The sequence below is a fragment of the Microtus oregoni genome, unplaced genomic scaffold (genome assembly GCF_018167655.1).
Source record: "Microtus oregoni isolate MIOR12 unplaced genomic scaffold, Mior012 000004F_ref0000308, whole genome shotgun sequence".
NCBI lineage: Eukaryota > Metazoa > Chordata > Mammalia > Rodentia > Cricetidae > Microtus > Microtus oregoni.
This window is the reverse complement of record NW_024543063.1, coordinates 3,841,396-3,861,908: the sequence shown is the minus strand read 5'-3', so window position 1 is coordinate 3,861,908 and position 20,513 is coordinate 3,841,396. Positions and strand designations below refer to the sequence as shown.

The 20,513-nt window shown below is 42.5% G+C and overlaps 1 protein-coding gene across 1 annotated transcript; it reads left to right on the top strand.

Moving 5' to 3' along the window:
• Nucleotides 1-1,336: 1,336 nt before the first annotated feature.
• Nucleotides 1,337-2,329, top strand: LOC121446901 (olfactory receptor 12-like). The gene has a single exon (XM_041649798.1). The coding sequence runs from the start codon at nt 1,337-1,339 to the stop codon at nt 2,327-2,329; it is 993 nt and encodes a 330-aa protein (XP_041505732.1).
• Nucleotides 2,330-20,513: the final 18,184 nt, after the last annotated feature.

The following is a 20,513-nucleotide window of genomic DNA, read 5'->3' as shown; positions in this document are numbered from 1 at the left end:
GTTGTAGAGCAGACATTTATTCCTCTCTTGTCACGTTCTTAAATATGGAAACCTCCCTCCTTCCTCCTGGGATAAACAGTAGCAATCATAGCTAGCTCGACAGGACATTTGGATTCATTCTAGACTGGACTTAATGAGACGAAAAAGTGACCATGAACTGCCCAAAGAAACTGGTTAAAGGCCAGCCTCTTCTGGTTTTAAATGGCAAAGAGTAAGACCTTGTCAGCTCTGATGCTGAGATTGAAGCAGGGAGCAGAGTTGTCAATGATTCAGAGTAGAGGTTAGAGTGTGTTCCATGCATGTGATCAAACTGGACTCTCTGAATTGGCAGACAATGAGGGCTGACTGAGAAGCCAATAATAATGACGCCGGATTTTGATTGTCCTGCATATACTGGCTTTTTGGGAGCCTATTCTGTTTGGATGCCCAACTTCCTAGACCTGGATGGAGGGAGGGGGCTTGGACTTCCCACAAAGCAGGGCACCCTGACTTCTCTTAGGAGTGGAGAGCAGGGGGAGTGGCAGTGGGGGGAGTGGGAGGACAATGGGAGGATGGGAGAAAGTGGAAATTTTTAATAAATAAATAAATTAATAAATTAATAAGAGTGTGTCCCATATATGTTTGCTCCCCAGTCCTGAACTTTTCAGGATATCGTGCTGTCCCCTCACTATAATCTCCAACATTTAGATATTAGCAGGAACCAGTCACATCAACAAGCTGAATCTGCATATTGATTGTCACTGTGTGCCAGCTTTTGAGCCACAGCCACTAAGGTAAGGTCAGAGTCCGGTGAGGGACACAGACACAGCCTGAGACAGAGAAGGGCAGTCTCCTGCTCTGATACTCCTCTATAAAGGTAGGAATCAACCATCCCAATTTATTGGAGGACAAATTATTCTTGGAAACAATTTTAATCAGTAAGGTAAAAACTGTGAAATATTTAATGGAACTCGGGAGACAGCTGTTTCAATGGCACTGCTCAGGGGTGTCCCTTGGGAGTGTGAGCACAGGAACCAGAGGCAGGTATAGGGATACTGAGAAACTGTGTGTGTACTCTGGAGTCACTAAGTCTGGAAATCTCTTTATATCCTCAGCGTATGAACTCAGACTTCCACACAGGAGGGCTCAGCACAACCTCATGAATTAAATAAATGAAGAAATTCCTTTTTCAGGTCACACCAGCTCATCTGGAAAGATATCAAAGTAGCTACTGAAGTTTGCACAAGGGACAGCATGTGACCAACAAGTTCCTGCAGCCTGTGGAACATCCAGCTGTACTGCTGAGATCTGCTCCCTCTCTCTGCCTCCGCCTTTCTCTCTTCAGCTGTCTACACTCATGTCCAAACCAGTCCACAGAAATGGAAGTCTACAGGAAGTGACCTTGCAGGGGTTTGTGCTGGTGGGATTTGGGGGAGATGCAGAGACCCAGGCCCTGCTCTTTGCTGTCTTCCTGCCTCTGTACATGCTGACCGTCCTGGGCAACCTCACTATGATCACAGTCATCACCCTGGATACCGGCCTGCACTCCCCCATGTACTTCTTCCTCAAGAACCTGTCCTTTGTCGACCTCTGCCTCTCTTCTGTTATTGTGCCCAATGCTCTGGCCAACATTTTCTCCTCTTCCAAGGTCATCAGTTTTGAGGGATGTGCCACTCAGCTCTTCCTTTTAGCCTTGTTGGGTACCATTGAAGCTGTACTCCTAGCTGTGATGGCCTATGACCGTTTCATGGCCATTTGTAGTCCTTTAAGATACTCTGTGAACATGAGCCCTACAAACTGTGCCTGTCTGGTTCTGGGTACCTTCTGTGTTGGCTGCCTGAATGCCATTGTCCAGACCAGCCTCACATTCCAGCTGCCTTTCTGCAGCTCCAACCACATCAATTCCTTCTTCTGTGATATCCCCCCACTGATCAAGCTTGCTTGTGCAGACACAACTCTCAATGAGCTTGTCATCCTTGGTATCTCTGGATTCATCATTCTGTATGCTGTTCTTGTGATCATCATCTCTTATGGCTACATCACAGTGACCATCCTCAGGATGCAGTCAGGGTCAGGGCAGCACAAGGTCTTCTCTACCTGTGGCTCCCACATGACAGCTGTATCCTTGTTTTATGGAACTGGTTTTGCAATATATGGACAGCCAGGGGGTATGGAATCCACAGAGCAGGGCAACTTGGTCTCCATCATCTACACCCTGGTGATCCCCATGTTCAACCCCCTCATCTACAGTCTGCGCAACAAGGATGTAAAGGATGCCCTGAGGAGGCTGGGACAGAGACACAGTCTGGTGAAGAAGAGTGGCTGGTGTCAGCATCAGGGAATATGCTAGGGTCATAGAAGAAAAGGATCCTTGGGAGAAAGAGTATTGTATGGTATTTATATCTACTTGTCCTTTTATATCTCTCTTCTTGTTTCTTCTTTTTTGTTCATTGATGTATTCATCTACCCATATATCCACCAACACACACATCTGTTTGCCATTTAACTGGTCTTTCTTGAGTGTATATTATAAGCCAGACTTTTGCAGAATGTGAATAAAGCACATTCTTTGCCATCAAATTGTCCGTAGTTGGAAGAATCCTGAATCCCTTTGATTTGAAAGAGGGCAGAGCACTATGTCCGGAACCAGGTTTGGGAACCATTGTCAACATCTCCCAGTGAAGCTACATAACTGCACATTTCTCTTCAACTCTTTTGTTTCATCACTGAATCTAATGTCAGTGTGGTGGGAACTTCTCTCTGGGCATCTGAGAATTTGACTTTGAAAAGCTGTGTGTTGACCCATCCTTATACTGATCTAGTGAGAGAATGGGCTAAAAGAAAGTCTCTGCAGACTTCCTCCTCTGTTTTACAATAGCGCTGATGCCTCTACTTTCCTCTGCCCATGAAGCTGCCTTCCTCATGAGGTATCACAGTTTACTGATGGAGTCATGACAAACCTAAATGCAGTTAACTCCCAGCTTGTCCCATCAACCTCTAGCCAAGGGTTATAGATGAAGCTATAGGTAGATTCGTAGTCAGAGAACCTTTTTAATCTGACCCGGCTGCTTGTAACAATATCAAGGTGTTAATTTATCCTCCTAGTAAGATTGAAGCCTTGGTGAACTCCACTACAGTAGCCTGCTGACCTCTGTACATGTGGCTGCCTGTGTCCCTCACTGCCCTGTGTGTCTGATCTCATGCTGTTCCTTCCTAGGAGACCTGCAAGGGGGATCTGCCCTCTAAGTAGGGCTTGCTCTTCCTCCCAGTTTTCCTTTCTGAGCATCCTGCAGTTCTCCTATTTTGTCTGTTTTTGAGATTATGGGTGTAACATTAGCTGTGACCTGCAGGTGCTTTCTTCTATATTCATAAGCTTTGTTGATATATAATGTTCCTTTTCTCTTATGTATCTTATTGGAGCTCATGAACATGTATTAGTTATACATCCTTATTTGTGCATATATCACATTTTGATCATAATCACACTATTGCCCTTTCTTCTTCCTCAGATTCTTATTGATCTCCTTCTCCTTTCTATTCCCATCCCTAATTTTCTGTCCCTTTTATTAAAGCGGGCAATCAGATAAGTTTCATTAGAGTTTCTATAAACAAATGAATAGGGGGTATTTACAGGATTGTGAGAACTTGCTAGAGGCTGTACCACTTGAGAGCATCACTAGCCCTTCCCTTCAGCAGTTATTAACTGCCTATAATCTATGAAACATAAATGTTTAGAACGCAATTTTAAAAAGCGTGGACAGTGGACAGTGATTTTTCAGAGACTTCATAACTGGTCAACATATCAAGAATAAGCAACTGTTGAGTGCTCAGCCCCAAATGGGAATCTCTATTACCTCCTCTAAGGCTCAGGAAACATTGTAGAAAAAGGGAAGGATTAATGTAAACTTCAGAAGTTGGGGTGGGCATTTGGGAGGTTGTGCACTGTCAAATCTCAGCAGCTGTAATTACATTTTATAGAACTTGTACAGGGATGGGTTTGATATGTGCAACCACTCTGGAAATCAGTATGGTGGCTTCTCAGAAAACTGGGAATCAATCTACCTCTGGACCTCATAATTATTGGACCTGATGATACAGGAAAGAAGGTACAAGGAGATTATAAAGAGATGTCCTACTTGACCTTTCTATGACCATATACTGCTACCTGCAGGGACTAACCCAAAGGATTGAAATCTGGCAGATTTATGTGTTCCACTTTACAGAATTTGGAAAAATAAAATATGTGCACCACACCCTTGACACTTATTGAGATTTTCATTGCTTTAAGCTCAGAAAAGTTTGATTCAGTAATCACACATTTATTAAGAGTTATGGCCAGTGCTCCAGTGTGGGTCTCTGTCTCTATCTCCATCCATCACAAGATGAAGGTTCTATGATGATATGCAAGATATTCGTCAGTATTGCTCAAGGATAGGGTCATTTCAGGTTCCCTATTCTCAACTGCCCAAGGAACTAACTGGGGACCTCAGCTTGGGCACCTGGGAGCCCCTCTAGGGTCAGGTCTCTTGCCAACCCTAAAGTGGTTCCCTTAACTAAGAATTATGGTTCCGTGCTCCCCTGTCCAACCACACTGGAGCACTGGACTGAGCTCCCAAAGTCCCAATGAGGAGCAGAAGGTGGGAGAACATGAGCAAAGAAGTCGGGACCACGAGGGATGCACCCACCCACTGAGACAGTGGAGCTGATCTATTGAGAGCTCACCAAGACCAGCTGGACTGTGACTGAAAAAGCAGGGGATAAAACTGGACTCTCTGAACATGGCGAACTATGAGGGCTGATGAGACGTAAAGGACAATGGCACGGGGTTTTGATCCTACGTAATGTGATGGCTTTGTGGGAGCCCAGCCAGTTTGGATGTTCACCTTCCTAGATATGGACGGAGGTGGGAGGTCCTAGGTCTTACCACAGGGCAGAAAACCCTGACTGCTCTTTGGACTGGAGAGGGAGGGGGAAGGAGTGGGGGGAGGGGGAGAAGGGTGGGAGGAGGGGGCGTAGTGGGGGAGGAGGGGGAGGGAAATGGGAGGCTGGGAGGAGGTGGAAACTTGTTTTTTTTTTCTCCTTTTCTCAATAAAAAAAAGTGTAAAAAAAAAAGAGTTATGGCCATCATGGGAATACCTGCACAAATAAAGACAGATAATGGTCTAGCATATTTTTCCAAGATAATGAGTTTTTGCTTATTATAATAGAAAGCATATTACAGGCATACCACACAATCCTACAAGGCAGGCAGTTGTAGAAAGATCAAATTGAGCTATAAAGGATATGTTAAACAAACAGAAAGGGAGATAAAATAACTCCAGAAAGAGATTACATAATGTTTTATTAACCTTGAATTTTCTCAACACGAATGAGAAAGGGACAACAGCAGCAGAGAGACATTGGATAATAGAAAAGTCTTCTGAACTAAATCAGCTGGTGTATTTCAAGGATGTGTTAACCTCACAATGGAAGCCAGGAGATGTGCTACATTGGGGAAGGGGTTTTGCTCTTGTTTCCACAGGAGAAGAAAAACTATGGATACCATCAAAATTAATAAAGATCCACTTTGAAAAAGAGAAATCTCTTGAGAAAGAGAAATGACAGCTCATCCACAACAGTGACAACTATACAGATGGTAAGGAAACCATATAGGGTTGCGGCAGGGTTCTGCTCTTGTCTTTACAGGAAAATACACATTTTCAAAAATTCAAGACATCATGGATGTTTGTGTGCTGACAGAAAAAAAAATAACTACTCAATAAGGATTATAAAGAAAAAGAAACATGATTTGTAAGGACAGGTTAAAAAACATATACATTTAAGTGTATATATTTATGAATATATAGAATTGGCTTTGGAGTTGGACAATGACTCTGTCCTTCTTTAAATCCAAGCATGTTGCTAAAAGAGTTCCTGTCTCATGTCAAGAGTTGTCTGGTATGGGATAGAAAGAAGAAAGAATTTAGAAAAAAAATTCATTTTCTTCATACCTATTTTTGTTTCTATCATAACTTTCATTGACTATATACTTCTTTATATGTCTATATAAATAATGTTTAAGTTTTCCACAATGAAGAATGAATTTTACTGCAATAACCTTTGAAGTTTCCAGAACGAAGAAGGGGCCCCACAACAACAACAACTCCACCCAGTTGATATGATGACATGATGCTGATAGCGCTACTATAAGACCTGTTTTGGGTACCAGATGCTCAAGATGGCTCCAACTTGGTTAGCTGAAATGGTGCTTTTTTTGAGAACATTATGAAAAGAACTCCAAATAGGAACCTCAGAAAACCCTACCAAATACTCAGCAATTATTTGCAATTATATCAGACAGTAGTCTGGTGTGGTATGGGAGGTTCATCTGTCTATGGGTTACTTTTATTGGTTAATGAATAAAGAAACTGTCTTGGCATGTGATAGGCAACAGAACACAGCCAGGAGGGGGGAAACTAAGTGAATGCTGTGAGAAAGGAGGCAGGGTCAGAGAGATGCCATGTAGCTACCACCAGAATAAGATATGTCAAAATTTTGCTGGCAAGCCACTGCCACATTATGATATACAGCTTAATAGAAATGAGTTAAATTGATATGTAAAATTTAGCAAATAAGAAGCTAGGGCTAATGGGCCAAGAAGTATTTTAATTAATAAAGTTTCTGTGTGATTATTTCAGGTATAAGCTAGATGGGCAGGAACCAACAAGCGGCCGCTCCTCCTACAGTAATCATGGAACTTAACTATCATTTTGCTTTCACAGAATCCCATAGAAAGAACATGACTCCCATGACAGCTGGAAGTAATTCTAGAAGACGATGTCCCCTCTCCCAACAAAGCTTGTCCTCAGTGTTAGGGACATCATTTAGGGCTTGATTATGATTGGTATAGGGTTGGTGCTCAGGAAAAATTGTGGACTAGCTTTGTAGACAATGGTGTCCTATTGTGATCAAGCCTCCCATTAGTCCAGATAATGGTTAGCAGTGTGCGAGGTTCCACACAGGGTCACCATCTTGAACACCAGCTCCAGTTCTGCAGTCATGTGGGATGAAGCTCTGCATCCATCACATCACATCCATCACAGGGCACGGAGGCAAGGCTAAGAGGAGCACAGGCCACAGCTCCTCTGTGTGTCTTTACTGTCACTGGAACACTGTTCTCCCACAGCAGACCTTCCATGGCTTCCTTCTCCTTCCACATATGTGTCTACATGTATTTGATCCTTGGCAAGCTGGAGAGATTAGGCTTCTCCTTGCTCCAACAGGAACTATAGGACCAGCTGTGGTGAATACACATCACACTGGTCACAAGGGAAATCCATGTGGTAAGTACTTAGATCTCTGTGAGTGTGTCAACTGTGAGCACAAGTTTCCTACGTGCCTTTGACCTTGTGAGAAGTCAGCTCTGTAGTATATGGTAGGCTCATATAGAGTCCTGTAGATTCCATGATTTCATTGTGTGCAGTGTATGGTAGACACTACAAAAGCTGAATCCATACACCTGAAGGATATCCCTGAACTTCAAGGCTAATGTAGAGCAGATATTCTGTTCCTCTCTAGGCAGCCTCTCATGTTACTCCTGAGACAAACAGTAGCAATCATAGCTACCGGACAGAAAAATTCGTCTGCATTCCAGACTGAACATAAAGAGAAGAGAAAGTAACCATGAATTGCCCAAAGCCACTGGGTAGAGGCCAGCCTCATCTGGATTCAAACAGGAAAGATTAAGACCCTGTGAACCTTAAAGCTGAAGTTGGAGCAGGGAACAGAGCTGGCAATGAGATCAGGTTAGAGGCCATGATTGTGTCCTGGTTTTTCTTGGGACATGGTGCTGCCCCCTCACCCTAGTTTCTAACATCTAGACATTGGCAGGAACTGCTCATATCAACAAGCAGAGTCTAACTGTCACTGAGTGCCAGCATTTGAGAGCCACAGCTTCTGCAGTTAGGTCAGAGTTCTATGAGGGACATAAACACACTGTGTGTCTGGGAAGGGCAATTTCTTTTTCTGATACCACTCTACAAATAAAGAATCACACACACACCCCCAAATTTATTGGAGGACACATGGTCTGTATGGACATTTTTGAACCAGTAAGGCGAATAACTGTGGAATATTTAATGGGACTCGGGAGAGTCTTGAGCTGTAAGTGCCATCCAGTCACTTCTTCCCTCACTTTCTGGCTGCAGATGCACAAGGTCCCCTCAGGGGTGATGGGTGATGTACTGAGGAGGTGGCAGGCATTTTACACATGTGCTGGGAACTCAACCTGGGGTCTCTTGCTTGCTGAGCCAGAATTTTATTCAAAAAAAAAAAACCACCTAGTTTGTTTTCTTCTTGCTGTGACATAGAGTATCTGACCAAACAACTCGGGTTTATTTTGGCTTACAATTCGGGAGGCACACAGTCCATTAGGGATGAGAAAGCGCAGCAGGGGAATGTGGGCACTTGGAAAGTAGAGAGCAAACAGAAAGAAGCCAGGGTGTAAATTTCAAGGTCGTTCCAGAGTGACCCACTTCCCCTAAAGAGGCTTCACATCCTAAAGTTTCCGGAACCTTCCATGGTATCTCTAGATGGGAACCAAGTGTGAAAATACATGAGCCTGTGTACATCACATTTAAAGCCACTACACCCCTCTAAAAATCCCTCTGTTTCCACAAGCACAGGGTTCAGCAAATCTCACGAGTCACCATAACTTTGGACTCTTAAAAAATGACATAAATATCTAACATCAGGAATCTCAGACCATTTCATTTTGTCTTTCTTCTTGTGAAATCTAACTGCAGGATTTTTTTTTTTAAACCATAGTCCAAAGTTTCATTTTCAGCTGAATTTCTCTACTTCTGATTTATATTGATGCTAAACTGTATTATAGGAAAGAAGCAATTTCTGTTTTTCACCATCTGCTTTTCAAGTGACCACCACTGTAGAAGAACAGAATCATGGCAAGTTTCTAGAAAAAGATGCTCGGTTGCACAGAGTTTGCCTTGTCCTAGTGTTTGCTGATGTATCTAAAGGAGTAGGGAAGAAAAAAGAAAATATTCAAAAGAGTCGTGAGACCTTTCCAAAGCCTCTTATTTACTGCCTGCATGGCACTAGCCTGTCTTACACTGCCATCTCCTGAGCTCTGGGTGTTTTCCCAATCAGGTGACTAATTTTCCTCAGCTGTGCTGGATACGCCACACACAAGACCACATCCAATTCCCTGATTGTAGTTGTTACAGGCATTATCAGCTGCACATGGAGCCGAGCTCTTAGTCTCGTGTAATGCGAATCTGTGGAGTCTAAGCTCATTGCTTATGAGAACGAAATGAAACATGAGAGTGGCGAACTTCCTGCTGATGTCAAAAGAATAATTTAGGAAGTCATTGTTTTCTACCGCAGCGTAGTACTCTAATGTGTATATATTCCACACTTTCTTCATCCATTATTCCATTGAAGGACATCTAGAAAAGGTTCTGGCTATTACAAATAATACTGCTATGAACATAGTTGAACAAATGCTTTTGTCATATGATAGAGCATTTCTTGGGTATATTCCCAAGAGTGGTATTGCTGGGTCCACGGGTAGGTTGATCCCGATTTTCCTGAGAAACTGAAACACTGATTTCCAAAGGGGTTACACAAGATTGCATTCCCACCAGCAATGGATGAGGGTACCCCTTCCTCCATAGCCTCTCCAGCAAAGGCTATCATTGGTGTTTTTGATTTTAGCCATTCTGACAGGTGTAAGATGATATCTCAAAGTTGTTTTGATTTGCATTTCCCTGATTGCTAAGGAGGTTGAGCATGACCTTAAGTGTCTTTTGGCCATTTGAACTTCTTCTTTTGAGAATTCTCTGTTCGGTTCAGTGCCCCATTTTTTAATTGGGTTAATTAGCATTTTAAAGTCTAGTTTCTTGAGTTCTCTATATATTTTGGAGATCAGACCTTTGTCTGTTGTGAGTTTGGTGAAGATCTCCTTCCAGTCAGTAGGTTGCCTTTTTGTCTTAGTGACAGTGTCCTTTGCTTTACAGAAGCTTCTCAGTCTCAGGAGGTCCCATTTATTCAATGAGGTCCTTAATGTCTGTGCTGCTGGGGTTATATATAGGAAGTGGTCTCCTGTGCCCATGTGTTGTAGAGTACTTCCCACTTTCTCTTCTATCAGGTTCAGTGTGTTCGGACTGATATTGAGGTCTTTAATCCATTTGGACTTGAGTTTTGTGCATGGTGATAGATATGGGTCTATTTTCATTCTTCTACAGGTTGACATCCAGTTGTGCCAGCACCATTTGTTGAAGATGCTTTCTTTCTTCCATTGTATACTTTTAGCTCCTTTATCAAAAATGAGGTGTTCATAGGTTTGTGGGTTAAAATCCGGGTCTTCTATATGATTCCATTGGTCAACTTCTCTGTTTTTATGCCAGTACCCCTCTGTTTCACTACTGTAGCTCTGTAATAGAGTTTGAAGTCAGGGATGGTAATGCCTCCAGAAGATCCTTTATTGTATAGGATTGTTTTGGCTATCCTGGGTTTTTTGTTTTTCCATATAAAGTTGATTATTGTCCTCTCAAGATCTGTGAAGAATTTTGATGGGACCTTGATGGGGATTGCATTGAATCTATAAATTGCCTTTGGTAGAATTGCCATTTTTACTATGTTGATCCTCCCAATCCAAGAGCATGGGAGGTCCTTCCATTTTCTGGTATCCTCTTCAATTTCTTTCTTCAATACCTTAAAGACTACGCTGCAGTAAAAAACAATGACTTCTCAAATTTTGCATGCAAATGGATGAAAATAGAAAACACTATCCTGAGTGAGGTAACCCAGACCCAAAAAGATGAACATGGGATGTACTCACTCATAATTGGTTTCTAGCCATAAATAAGGGTCACGGAGTCTACAATTGGTGAACCTAAAGAAGCTAAATAAGAAGGTGAACCCAAGGAAAAACATATAGTTATTCTCTTGGCTATGGGAAGTAGACAAAATTGCCGGGGAGAAAATTGGAATCTTGGGGGTGGGGTGGGATGTGGGTAAGGGGAGATGGGGAGAGAAAAGGGAGAAGGGGAGGATGGGGGGAACTTGGGGAAAAAGGAGGATTGGGATAAAGGAAGGTTGGATAGGGGAGCACAGAAGCACAATTCTTAGTTAAGGGAGCCACCTTAGGGTTGGCAACAGACTTGAACCTAGAGTGGCTCCCAGGAGCCCAAGGCGATGTCCCCAGTTAGTTCCTTGGGCAGCTGAGGATAGGGAACCTGAAATGACCCTATCCTATAGCAATACTGACGAATATCTTGCATATCACCTTAGAACCTTCATCTGGTGATGGATGGAGATAGAGACAGAGACCCACACTGGAGCACTGGACTGAGCTCCCAAGGTCCCAATGAGGAGCGGAAGGAGGGAGAACATGAGCAAGGAAGTCAGGACCACGAGGGGTGCACCCACCCACTGAGACAGTGGGGCTGATCTATTGGGAGCTCACCAAGGCCAGCTGGACTATGACTGAAAAAGCATGGGATAAAACTGGACTCTCTGAACATGGTGAAAAATGAGGGCTGATGAGAAGCCAAGGACAATGGCACGGGGTTTTGATCCTACTTCATGTTCTGGCTTTGTGGGAGCCTAGTCAGTTTGGATGTTCACCTTCCTAGACATGGACGGAGGGGGGAGGACCTTGGACTTTCCACAGGGCAGGGAACCCTGACTGCTCTTTGGACTGGAGAGGGAGGGGGAGAGGAGTGGGGGGAGGGGGAGAAGAGTGGGAGGAGGGGGAGGGAAATGGGAGTCTGGGAGGAAGCGGAAACTTTTTTTTCCTTTTCTCAATAAAAAAAAAAGAGTAATTTAAGAGAGTAAACCTTAAAAAAGACATTGAATATTGTGCGTTATTGTTTGATGTTATGACCAAGAAGAGGAACTTCCCGTAGCTGTTTCTTCTTTAATGCCAGGGCCATACCCAAAGAGGAGTGTGCCTTTCTATGGGTACGGTTCCTCCCAGAGGAGGTGTTTTAACTTCATCCCACAGACGGGACCAATAAGAAAATGGCTCTGAATACAAAGGACATTTCCTTCCTCCGCTGCACCCACAGAGGATAACAAGCCAACTAATTAAGGTGCCAGGATGACCTTCCACAAACCCCATTCAGTTAGGACCCAGAAGTAGTAGCAAGAATGGGAGTCTGAGAAGGGAAAGCTTGCAGCTGCAATCGTGAAGCTACGAGGTGAGACCTGAAGGAGTCTGTTCCAACTCACTACATGTGAGACTGAACTTGGCACAAGGCAATTAGCACAGGACCAGAAGGAGGGGCCCATGGGAGTCTTGGTAACCACAGGAAGAAGACAAGAGTTTTCCATCTAAATAAGGCTTAAATCTGAAGTGTGCTGATTAATGCACTCAGTCCCTCTGGTCCTTCACCATGACAGTGCCTCAGACAGCTCTCTGGCTTTATCAATGGCAACGCAGTGGCTTAGGACATCCGTGGATTAGTCCTTCAAGTGATATCCTCCAAACTGTGATTGTTGCATCTGACTCAAGAAGAGAAGATGGAAACCTCTCTGGAGACCTCAACTCCAGTGATGTTTGCACACAGTAGATGCTAGGTAGAAAGGTGGGTGACACAGAGAAAGCAACACGGGCCAGAGTGTACCTGTGAGCAGGTAAGTGTCTGTCAAGAAAAGCTCACCAACAATACTTTAAAGGATCCCAGAAGTCATCAGGATGGATGGATTATCAGTCTAAGATGCCACATTCGGAGGATCCAGAGTGATCTCCTGAATATGTAAGTGACAGCAGATGTGACCCGATGCTGCCAGTCTTTCGGCACCAGTCTTTCTTAAGGACCTCCACGCAGCTGTGGGGGTGAGCTCTGTGAGAAAAGGCTGAGGTCTATTAAGAAAATCAAAATAAAGGTGCATGCCTTTAATTCTAGTGTTAAGGAGCAGGAGGCAGGTGGATCTCTGTGAGTTTGAGACTAGCCTGGTTGACATAGTGAGTTCCAAGATAGCCAGAGATGTATAGTGAGACCCTGTCTCCAAAAATAGAAAAAAAAAGGAAGGAAGGAAGGAAAGAAGAAAGGAAGGAAGGAAGAAAGAAAGGAAGGAAAAAGAAAGGCAAAATTCACATCAGAGTGGAGTGTTTATTCTGAATGTAGGAGTTGAAAGTGCGTGTGTTTAAACGCAGGAGTTAAGAGACACACTTAGTGGTTAATTATAGCGGTGTGTGATGTGAGGCCTTTGAAGGCATGGTGCTCAAAGACATAACCTGCAGGTGAGTGAAAAAATCAGGCAGCGTTTAAAGATGAAGTAAATCTGTGAACTGATTTGTTCTTTTCTCTAAAGAATTTCCTTTTGTAAATGAGATGGTAAAGCGGCTTATGAGGTACACTGCTCAGGTTTGGGGATGAGAATGCCATGCTGATACAGTTAAAATAAAAGATCATAAAGATGTGAGATGGGTATTGGCTGTAAGCAAGGTTTATTGGTCAGTCGCATCAATAGTCTTGTTTGGCATGCTGCACCTCAGGAAAGAACCTCCTGGCATTTCCTGGCAGGTTCTACACAGTGTTCTTGCTGGACTCCGAAGGTCCTGGTGGGTTCAGGACCTACCCAATTCAGTATGGATTCACCTGCAAACATTCTATTCTCAGGTGGTGCCTTCTTCTGGGTTTCCTGGTGAGTGTGAATTGGGAAGGGTTCAACCCACCTGCTTGTGTTCTGCTCTGAGGCAACAGGGCTGTGGCCGCCAAGTGAAGATTGTGTGTGTGTGTTAAACAGATCCATGGTTGGGCTTTTACTCCATTTTAACTCATCTGCCAGTTTTCCTGTTTTGTCCATTTCTGAGAGCAATGTGGTAGAACATTCGCTATGATCTGCAGGTGCTTTTCTTCTTTAACTGTAAACTTTGTTGATACACAATGTTCCTGTTCTCTTCTGTGTCTTATTGGAGCTCATGAACATGCACTAGTTAGACTTCCTTATGTGTGCATATATCACATTTCGATCATAATCACCCCATTGCTCTTTCTTCTTCCTCCCATTCTTGTTGATCTCGCCCCCATTCTATCCCCACCTCTACTTTTATGCCCCTTTTAAGGAGGCGATCAGATGAGTTTCATTAGAGTTACTATAGAGGAATGAGTAGGGGTATTTACAGGATTGTGAGGACTTGCTAGGGGCTGTACCACTTTAGACCATGACTTGGCCTTCCTTTAGCAGGCATTAAATGCCTATAATCTATGAACATAAATGTTTAGAAGGCAATTTGACAGACACATCTTGTAGAGTCGACAGTGATTATTGCAGCGACTTCATAGCTGGTCAACATACCAAGAATAAGTAACTGTCGAGTGCTCAGCCCCAAATGGGAATCTTTATTATCCCCTCTAAGGCTCAAGGAACATTATAATAAAAGGGAAGGATTAATGTAAACTTCAGAAGTTGGGGTGGGCATGTGGGATGTTGTCAACCATGCACAGCATGGCCAGTGCACTGTCGAATCTCAGCAGCTGTAATTACATTTATAGGACTTGTACAGGGGTGAGTTTGATGTGTACAACCACTCTGGAAATCAGTATGGTGGTTTCTCAGAAAACTGGGAATCAATCTACCTCTGGACCCAGCAATACCAATCTTGGGCATGTACTCAAAGGATGCTCAGTCATACTACAAGGACATTTGTTCTATATGTTCATATTCTGTAGGAATTCCTACCACCAGTAGCCTGTTAGTTCCCTGCCCACTTGGGCGTGGCTTCTTATACTTTATATGCCAACGGAAAGAGTGCATCCACCATCTTTGCTGGCTACTGGATTTGGTTGCTGTTCCTCTTTTGAGTAGAGGATTGTGATCTGTGAGTCTACCCATAAATAAATAACCCTCTATTATGCTCAATTCTGAGCTAGTGTGGGATTTCTTTTAAACATCCTTCTTCATCTGGAGCCCACATGGATCCAGACGTTGCACCTACTGTGTGGGCCAACTTAAAGGCCTAGGTCCACATCCCAGAAAGACTCCTACCCCCAAAGGCTTGGATTGCTTTTACCTAAGTGATTTTTTTGTAGATCTTCTGCCAAAGCAGAGCTAAATGCATGTGGAATCTTAAAAATTTCCCAACCACACATGCCCCCCCACCCCAACTACTGCATTCCCTGCTGAGGTACCCTGCTGTGTCCCCACTTACATTTCCAGTTTGTGCTCTCTGCCTGTGAGTTCTGGGCTTTTTTGATCCGTGTAAGGAATTGATTAATTGTTTTTAATTTGTCAAGCAGAGCATATTTCTCAGTTATTAACCAGCAACAAGCCACAATGGCTCAGGTCTATTCGTGGCTCCTGGTTGCACTGCAAGTTGTGACTCTGCAACCATGACACCTGTGGGACAATAAAGATTATTACCCCTAAAACAATTTACCAGACCTCATACTAGGTAAATATATTATTAACTAATAAATCAATAAACTCAAAAGTAATAGGATAGTAAACAAAATTACCACTGAAACTTTTAGGAACTTTTTCACTAAAACTATGGATTGTATTCTGTAAGGCTTATATGGTTATTGCGATACATCCATTTGTTGGATATTGGGACTCAGTTTTTTCTTCACATTATATCCTTAAGAAACTGATTTGATGACACAGCCAAGAATGAGGAACTTTTAGGAGTAATACCGTCTTTACAGACTAATAATGAACAGCTATCTGACAGGATTAATACCCTTGAAAATCAAAAGGTACCTGGAAAAAATAATACTATTGAAAAGGGTAACAGTAATTAGACAGACAAAATTGAGTTCATGTCAAAGGATACTAAGAAATTAACTGAAAATATTCATACTGTTGAATTTGACAATCAAAATCTGTTAAAAAGTTGTAGTAGGTTAGGTGATAGAGTATCTCTCCAGGAAGGCAATCCTGCATGCTATTCAAATAACATCTAAGAATGAGATGTTATCTTTAAAGGAAAAACTTCAGACCTTGGAATCAAATGTTCACAATGTAAACCACAGGCTAGGTGCCTCAGTGAAATCACTAGAAATATACATACATTCATATATATATATATATATATATATATATATATATATATATATATGCCAGGATTAAGGGTTTACAAAAGACAGTAGTAAAAAGATTTGAAACATTGAGGAAATTATTGGAGTGGATGAGCACGAAAATAAGATACAAGAATGGGATTCAGTATTACCAGTAGCTGTCAGAGATGACTTACCCAGGGCTTTAGCTTCCTACCTTGTGATCTACTCTGAAAAAGCATCAAGTTCCAAAGGTCCAAACTAATCCAAAGAAGGTAGATGGGTGCCTATAGAAATGAATGATCTAAAAGAAATTAAGCAAATTTATGACTTGGATTGCTCATTTGTTAGGAAGATGATAAAGACATGGGGTCCTAGCATTAAGACGATGACACATGACTGGCTTCAGTTACTTTCAGCAATCCTGGATGATGGGCCTCAACTGATGTATAAATGTTATTTCAGGAAAGAGGCTAAAATTTTAGAACAGCAGGGAAACACAAAAGGACTTGACACTTTCTAAGATCAAATTCTTGGTGAGGGCACTTATGCTGACCCACAGGCTCAAGCTCTTTACAGTGAACAAATCTTGACCCTATGCCACAAAGCAGCCTTAAATGCTTGGGACAGGATTCAAGACCAGGAAAATGAATTAAATAATATATCAGAGTTAAACAGGGTCAGAGAGAACCCTTTAGTGACTTTTTAAAAGATTAACTAAGGCTGTATAAATAGGAGTAACAGACCCAGATGCAAGACTAGTACTCATTGAATCTATGCCTTTAAAATGCAAAAAGATATTTGGGCCTTTAAAGGTTAGATCAGCACCAATGGATGAATAGATCCTTCATACAATGAACATTGAGACATTTGACTATAATACTGAATCTTGGGTAGGAGAAGCAATTTCCAAAGGAATGAGGAGACATCAAAATTCCAAATGTTTCAATTGTGGTAGAATAGGACATCTGAGAAGTGATTGTAGACAAGGAATTTCTAGGAATAATGTCTCATCTGGGTATGGCAAGAATAGGAGACTCAGTCTTCAGGTATATGTAGGTGTGGCAAAGCCAAATATTGGACCAATGAATGCAGATAAAAAAAAGACAGACAAGGCAACCTGATACCATTGGGACACTCATTGTGGGCGCCTCTTGCAGGTCCCCAAGTCAAAAGTGGTTCAATCATCCCCAGTCACTGTTGAGAACATGTCTTACCAGGAAAAATTAAAAAATCTGGAGCCTTTGTAAAAAGAAAAATACTGTTCTTTTTTTTTTTTTTCGAGACAGGGTTTCTCTGTAGCTTTGGTGCCTGTCCTGGAACTAGCTCTTGTAGACCAGGCTGGTCTCGAACTCCCAGAGATATGCCTGCCTCTGCCTCCTGAGTGCTGGGATTAAAGGCATGTGCCACCACTGCCCGGCTAAAAAATACTGTTCCATACGATGGAATAAACATGACGGCTAAATCAAAAATTCCAACAGAATGTAGGAAATGAATACTCTGCCAGAGTTCTATAGATGATCAAAGACCAAAGCTCAGAGTGTGTATAAATGGTATTGTAATTGTGGGTTTGACTGGCATTGGGTTAGGACATGAGTATCACTACTCCAGAACCTTGGCATCCAAATTGGCTTCTTCAAGATTTAGATGTTCAATTACTAGAAATGGGAACCCTATCTCAAGTGCAACAAAGCACAAGATGGGTTGACTACATAAAGCCAGAAGGATAGAGATGAAAGCTGAGGCCATATGTGGCTAATATTGTAGTAAATTTATAGAGACATGATCTGCTGCAGCAATGAAATACCCAGATTAACAATCCTGAAGTCCCAGAAACTCATAATTCTGAGAAGGATATTATACGGTAATATACACAAAGGTTGCCAGCAATTCAGGCTATACAAGAACTCAAAGCAACTATCAAACCTTTAGAGGTACCAACAGTCCAACTTTAAAAATGGTTAACTGAGAAACCAATATAGGTTAAACAGTGGCTGTTAACAGAAGATAAACTGCAAACTTTAGAACAGCTGGTACAAGAGCAACTAGATGCTCATAATATTGAAAAACTGACCAGCCTTGGAATTCTCCTGTACTCATACTACAAAAGCAGTTGTACCACTATATTCATAGCAGCATTATTTGTAATAGCCAGAACATGGAAACAACATACATGCCCCTCAACCAAAGAATGGATAAAGAATATGTGGCATATTTACACATTAGAGTACTGCTCAGCAGTTAAAAAAAAAAACAGTGACATCTTGACTTTTGCAAGCAAATGGATGGAATTAGAAAACACTATCCCAAGAGAGGTAACCCAGACCCAAAAAGATGAATAGAGTATGTACTCACTCATAAGTGGATACTAGCTATAAACAACGGACATTGAGCATATAGTTCAAGAGCCTAGAGAAGCTAAGTAATAAGGTGAACCCAAAGAAAAACAGATATAGATCCACATGAAGAGTGGAAACAAATAAGATTGTCTGACATAATTGGAAGTATGGGGGTGGGGGAAAGGGAGGGTGAAAGGGAAAGAGGAGGAGAGAAGGGGAGGGTTGAGGAGGGAATGGGATAGTCAAGGTGGAGAAAGGACAGAGATGAGAACAAGGAGAAAAATATCTTGATTGAGGAAGCCATTATAGGATTAGCAGAAACCTGGCTCTTGAGAAATTCCCAGGAATCCACAAGGATGACTTCAGCTAAGACTGTAAGCAACAGAGGAGAGGGTGCCCTATCTTGACTTGCCCTGTAGTCAGACTGATGAATATCTTAAATATCACCATAGAACCTTCATCCAGAAACTGATGAAAACAGAGGCAGATCCACATCGAAGCAGTGGGCTGAGCTCCAAAAGTCCGGTTGGAGAGTGGAAGGAATGAAAATATGAGCAAAGAGGTCAATACCATGATGGGTTCATCCACTGAAACAGTTTACCTGAGCTAATGGGAGCTCACCAACTCCAGCATAGAACCAAACCAGTCCCTCTGAATGTGGTTGACAGTTACATGGCTGGGGCAGACTGAGGGGCCACTTGCAATGGCACCAGGATTTATCCCTACTGCATGTACTGGCTTTTTAGCATCCTATTCTCTTTGGATATATACCTTGCTCAGCCAAGAAGTAGTAGGGAGAGCCTTGGACCTTCCACACATCAATGTGCCTTATCCTCTCTGAGGATTGGATGTGGGTGGGATGGGAGGGTCTGTGAAAGGAATGAGAAGAAGGGAGGGAATGGGAACTTGGACTGGGATTTTTTTTAAATCTAATAAATATAAGAATAAAAATTAAAATAAAGAAATGGAGACAGATGGCTGCATAGGGACTTGTCTGGAGTTGTCATTAAGTGTCACTTTGGGGAAATCTGGTCACCTCAGTGAGTGGAAACAAAGGAGTTATTATGATGTTACCAGGAGCTTTCTGCATTTGAGGTTGTTTCCAAAAACTTTCCTTACCTTTCGTTTCTTACAGAAATTGGGATAGTCAGGACAGACTCAGAGAGACATTGTGATGAATCATAAACAGAAGAGCCAAGTATCAGGAGAGCTGGCCAGGCATCCCCACAGTTGGCCACCATAAAGGTCACTCACTTCTTTTGAAGAAGTTCTTTTGGTAAACGAACATGGAAGGTGATCTATAAGGTGCACTGGTCAGGTTTATGACATCGATAGGAGGAGAATACAGGTAAGAACCAGTAGAAGTGTTAACCAGCAGCTTTCTCACTCTTGTTTGAATCTCTCAGGAAAGAGTACAGACTCTGTGCTTGGTCTGTGCAGTGTTCTGGTCAGTTACCTCAGCAGCGTTGCCTCTCAACCAGTGTCAGTGGAAGCCAGGTCCTGAAGCAATGAAACCTTTTTCTTCCTTATGAATGTTCCCTGGGTCTCCCTGGTTTTCCATCCTGCTTCTCACCACCCTAGACTTTTACTCTCTTATCATAATTGTTTGTGGGGATTAAGTGGTCATTTGATGACACATCCTTCATGTTGAACAGGAGTGTAGACATTGTGTACCCATGGAGCAAAAGTCTCGAGCCACCAACATAAGAGGGAGATAAGAAGTAATGTGGGCTTAAGTACTAGAGGAACATGGTCCAATGGATATCTAGAAGAAAACATCTCATTACTAGAAAAATGGTCATGAGACAGTCTGCAGTGTGCTTTACTATTTGTGTGGTCTGATGGATTCCCAAATGGGACATTTTCCCACCACAAGTCCCTGAGAACTATGAGGCTATTGAGCTCTGATGTTAGATGCTGAGGATGTGGCAAGACACAAAAGAATAGCCTAGGAAATAGGAGGGAAATAGTGTGAGGTCACAGTCATTGGTCACACATGCCCATGGGTGATGCCCATGCACCATCCTCGGTGGTGATATGATGGTCCTTGTATCCACCTATGTGGACTGACAGATAGCATGCTACATAGGAGAAAATCACATCATCCCCAGGGGAAATGTCAAACCTTTTATTATACCGTTTATTTCACACTGATGTTTTCTTGTATTTTACATAATTTTTAGACCATTTG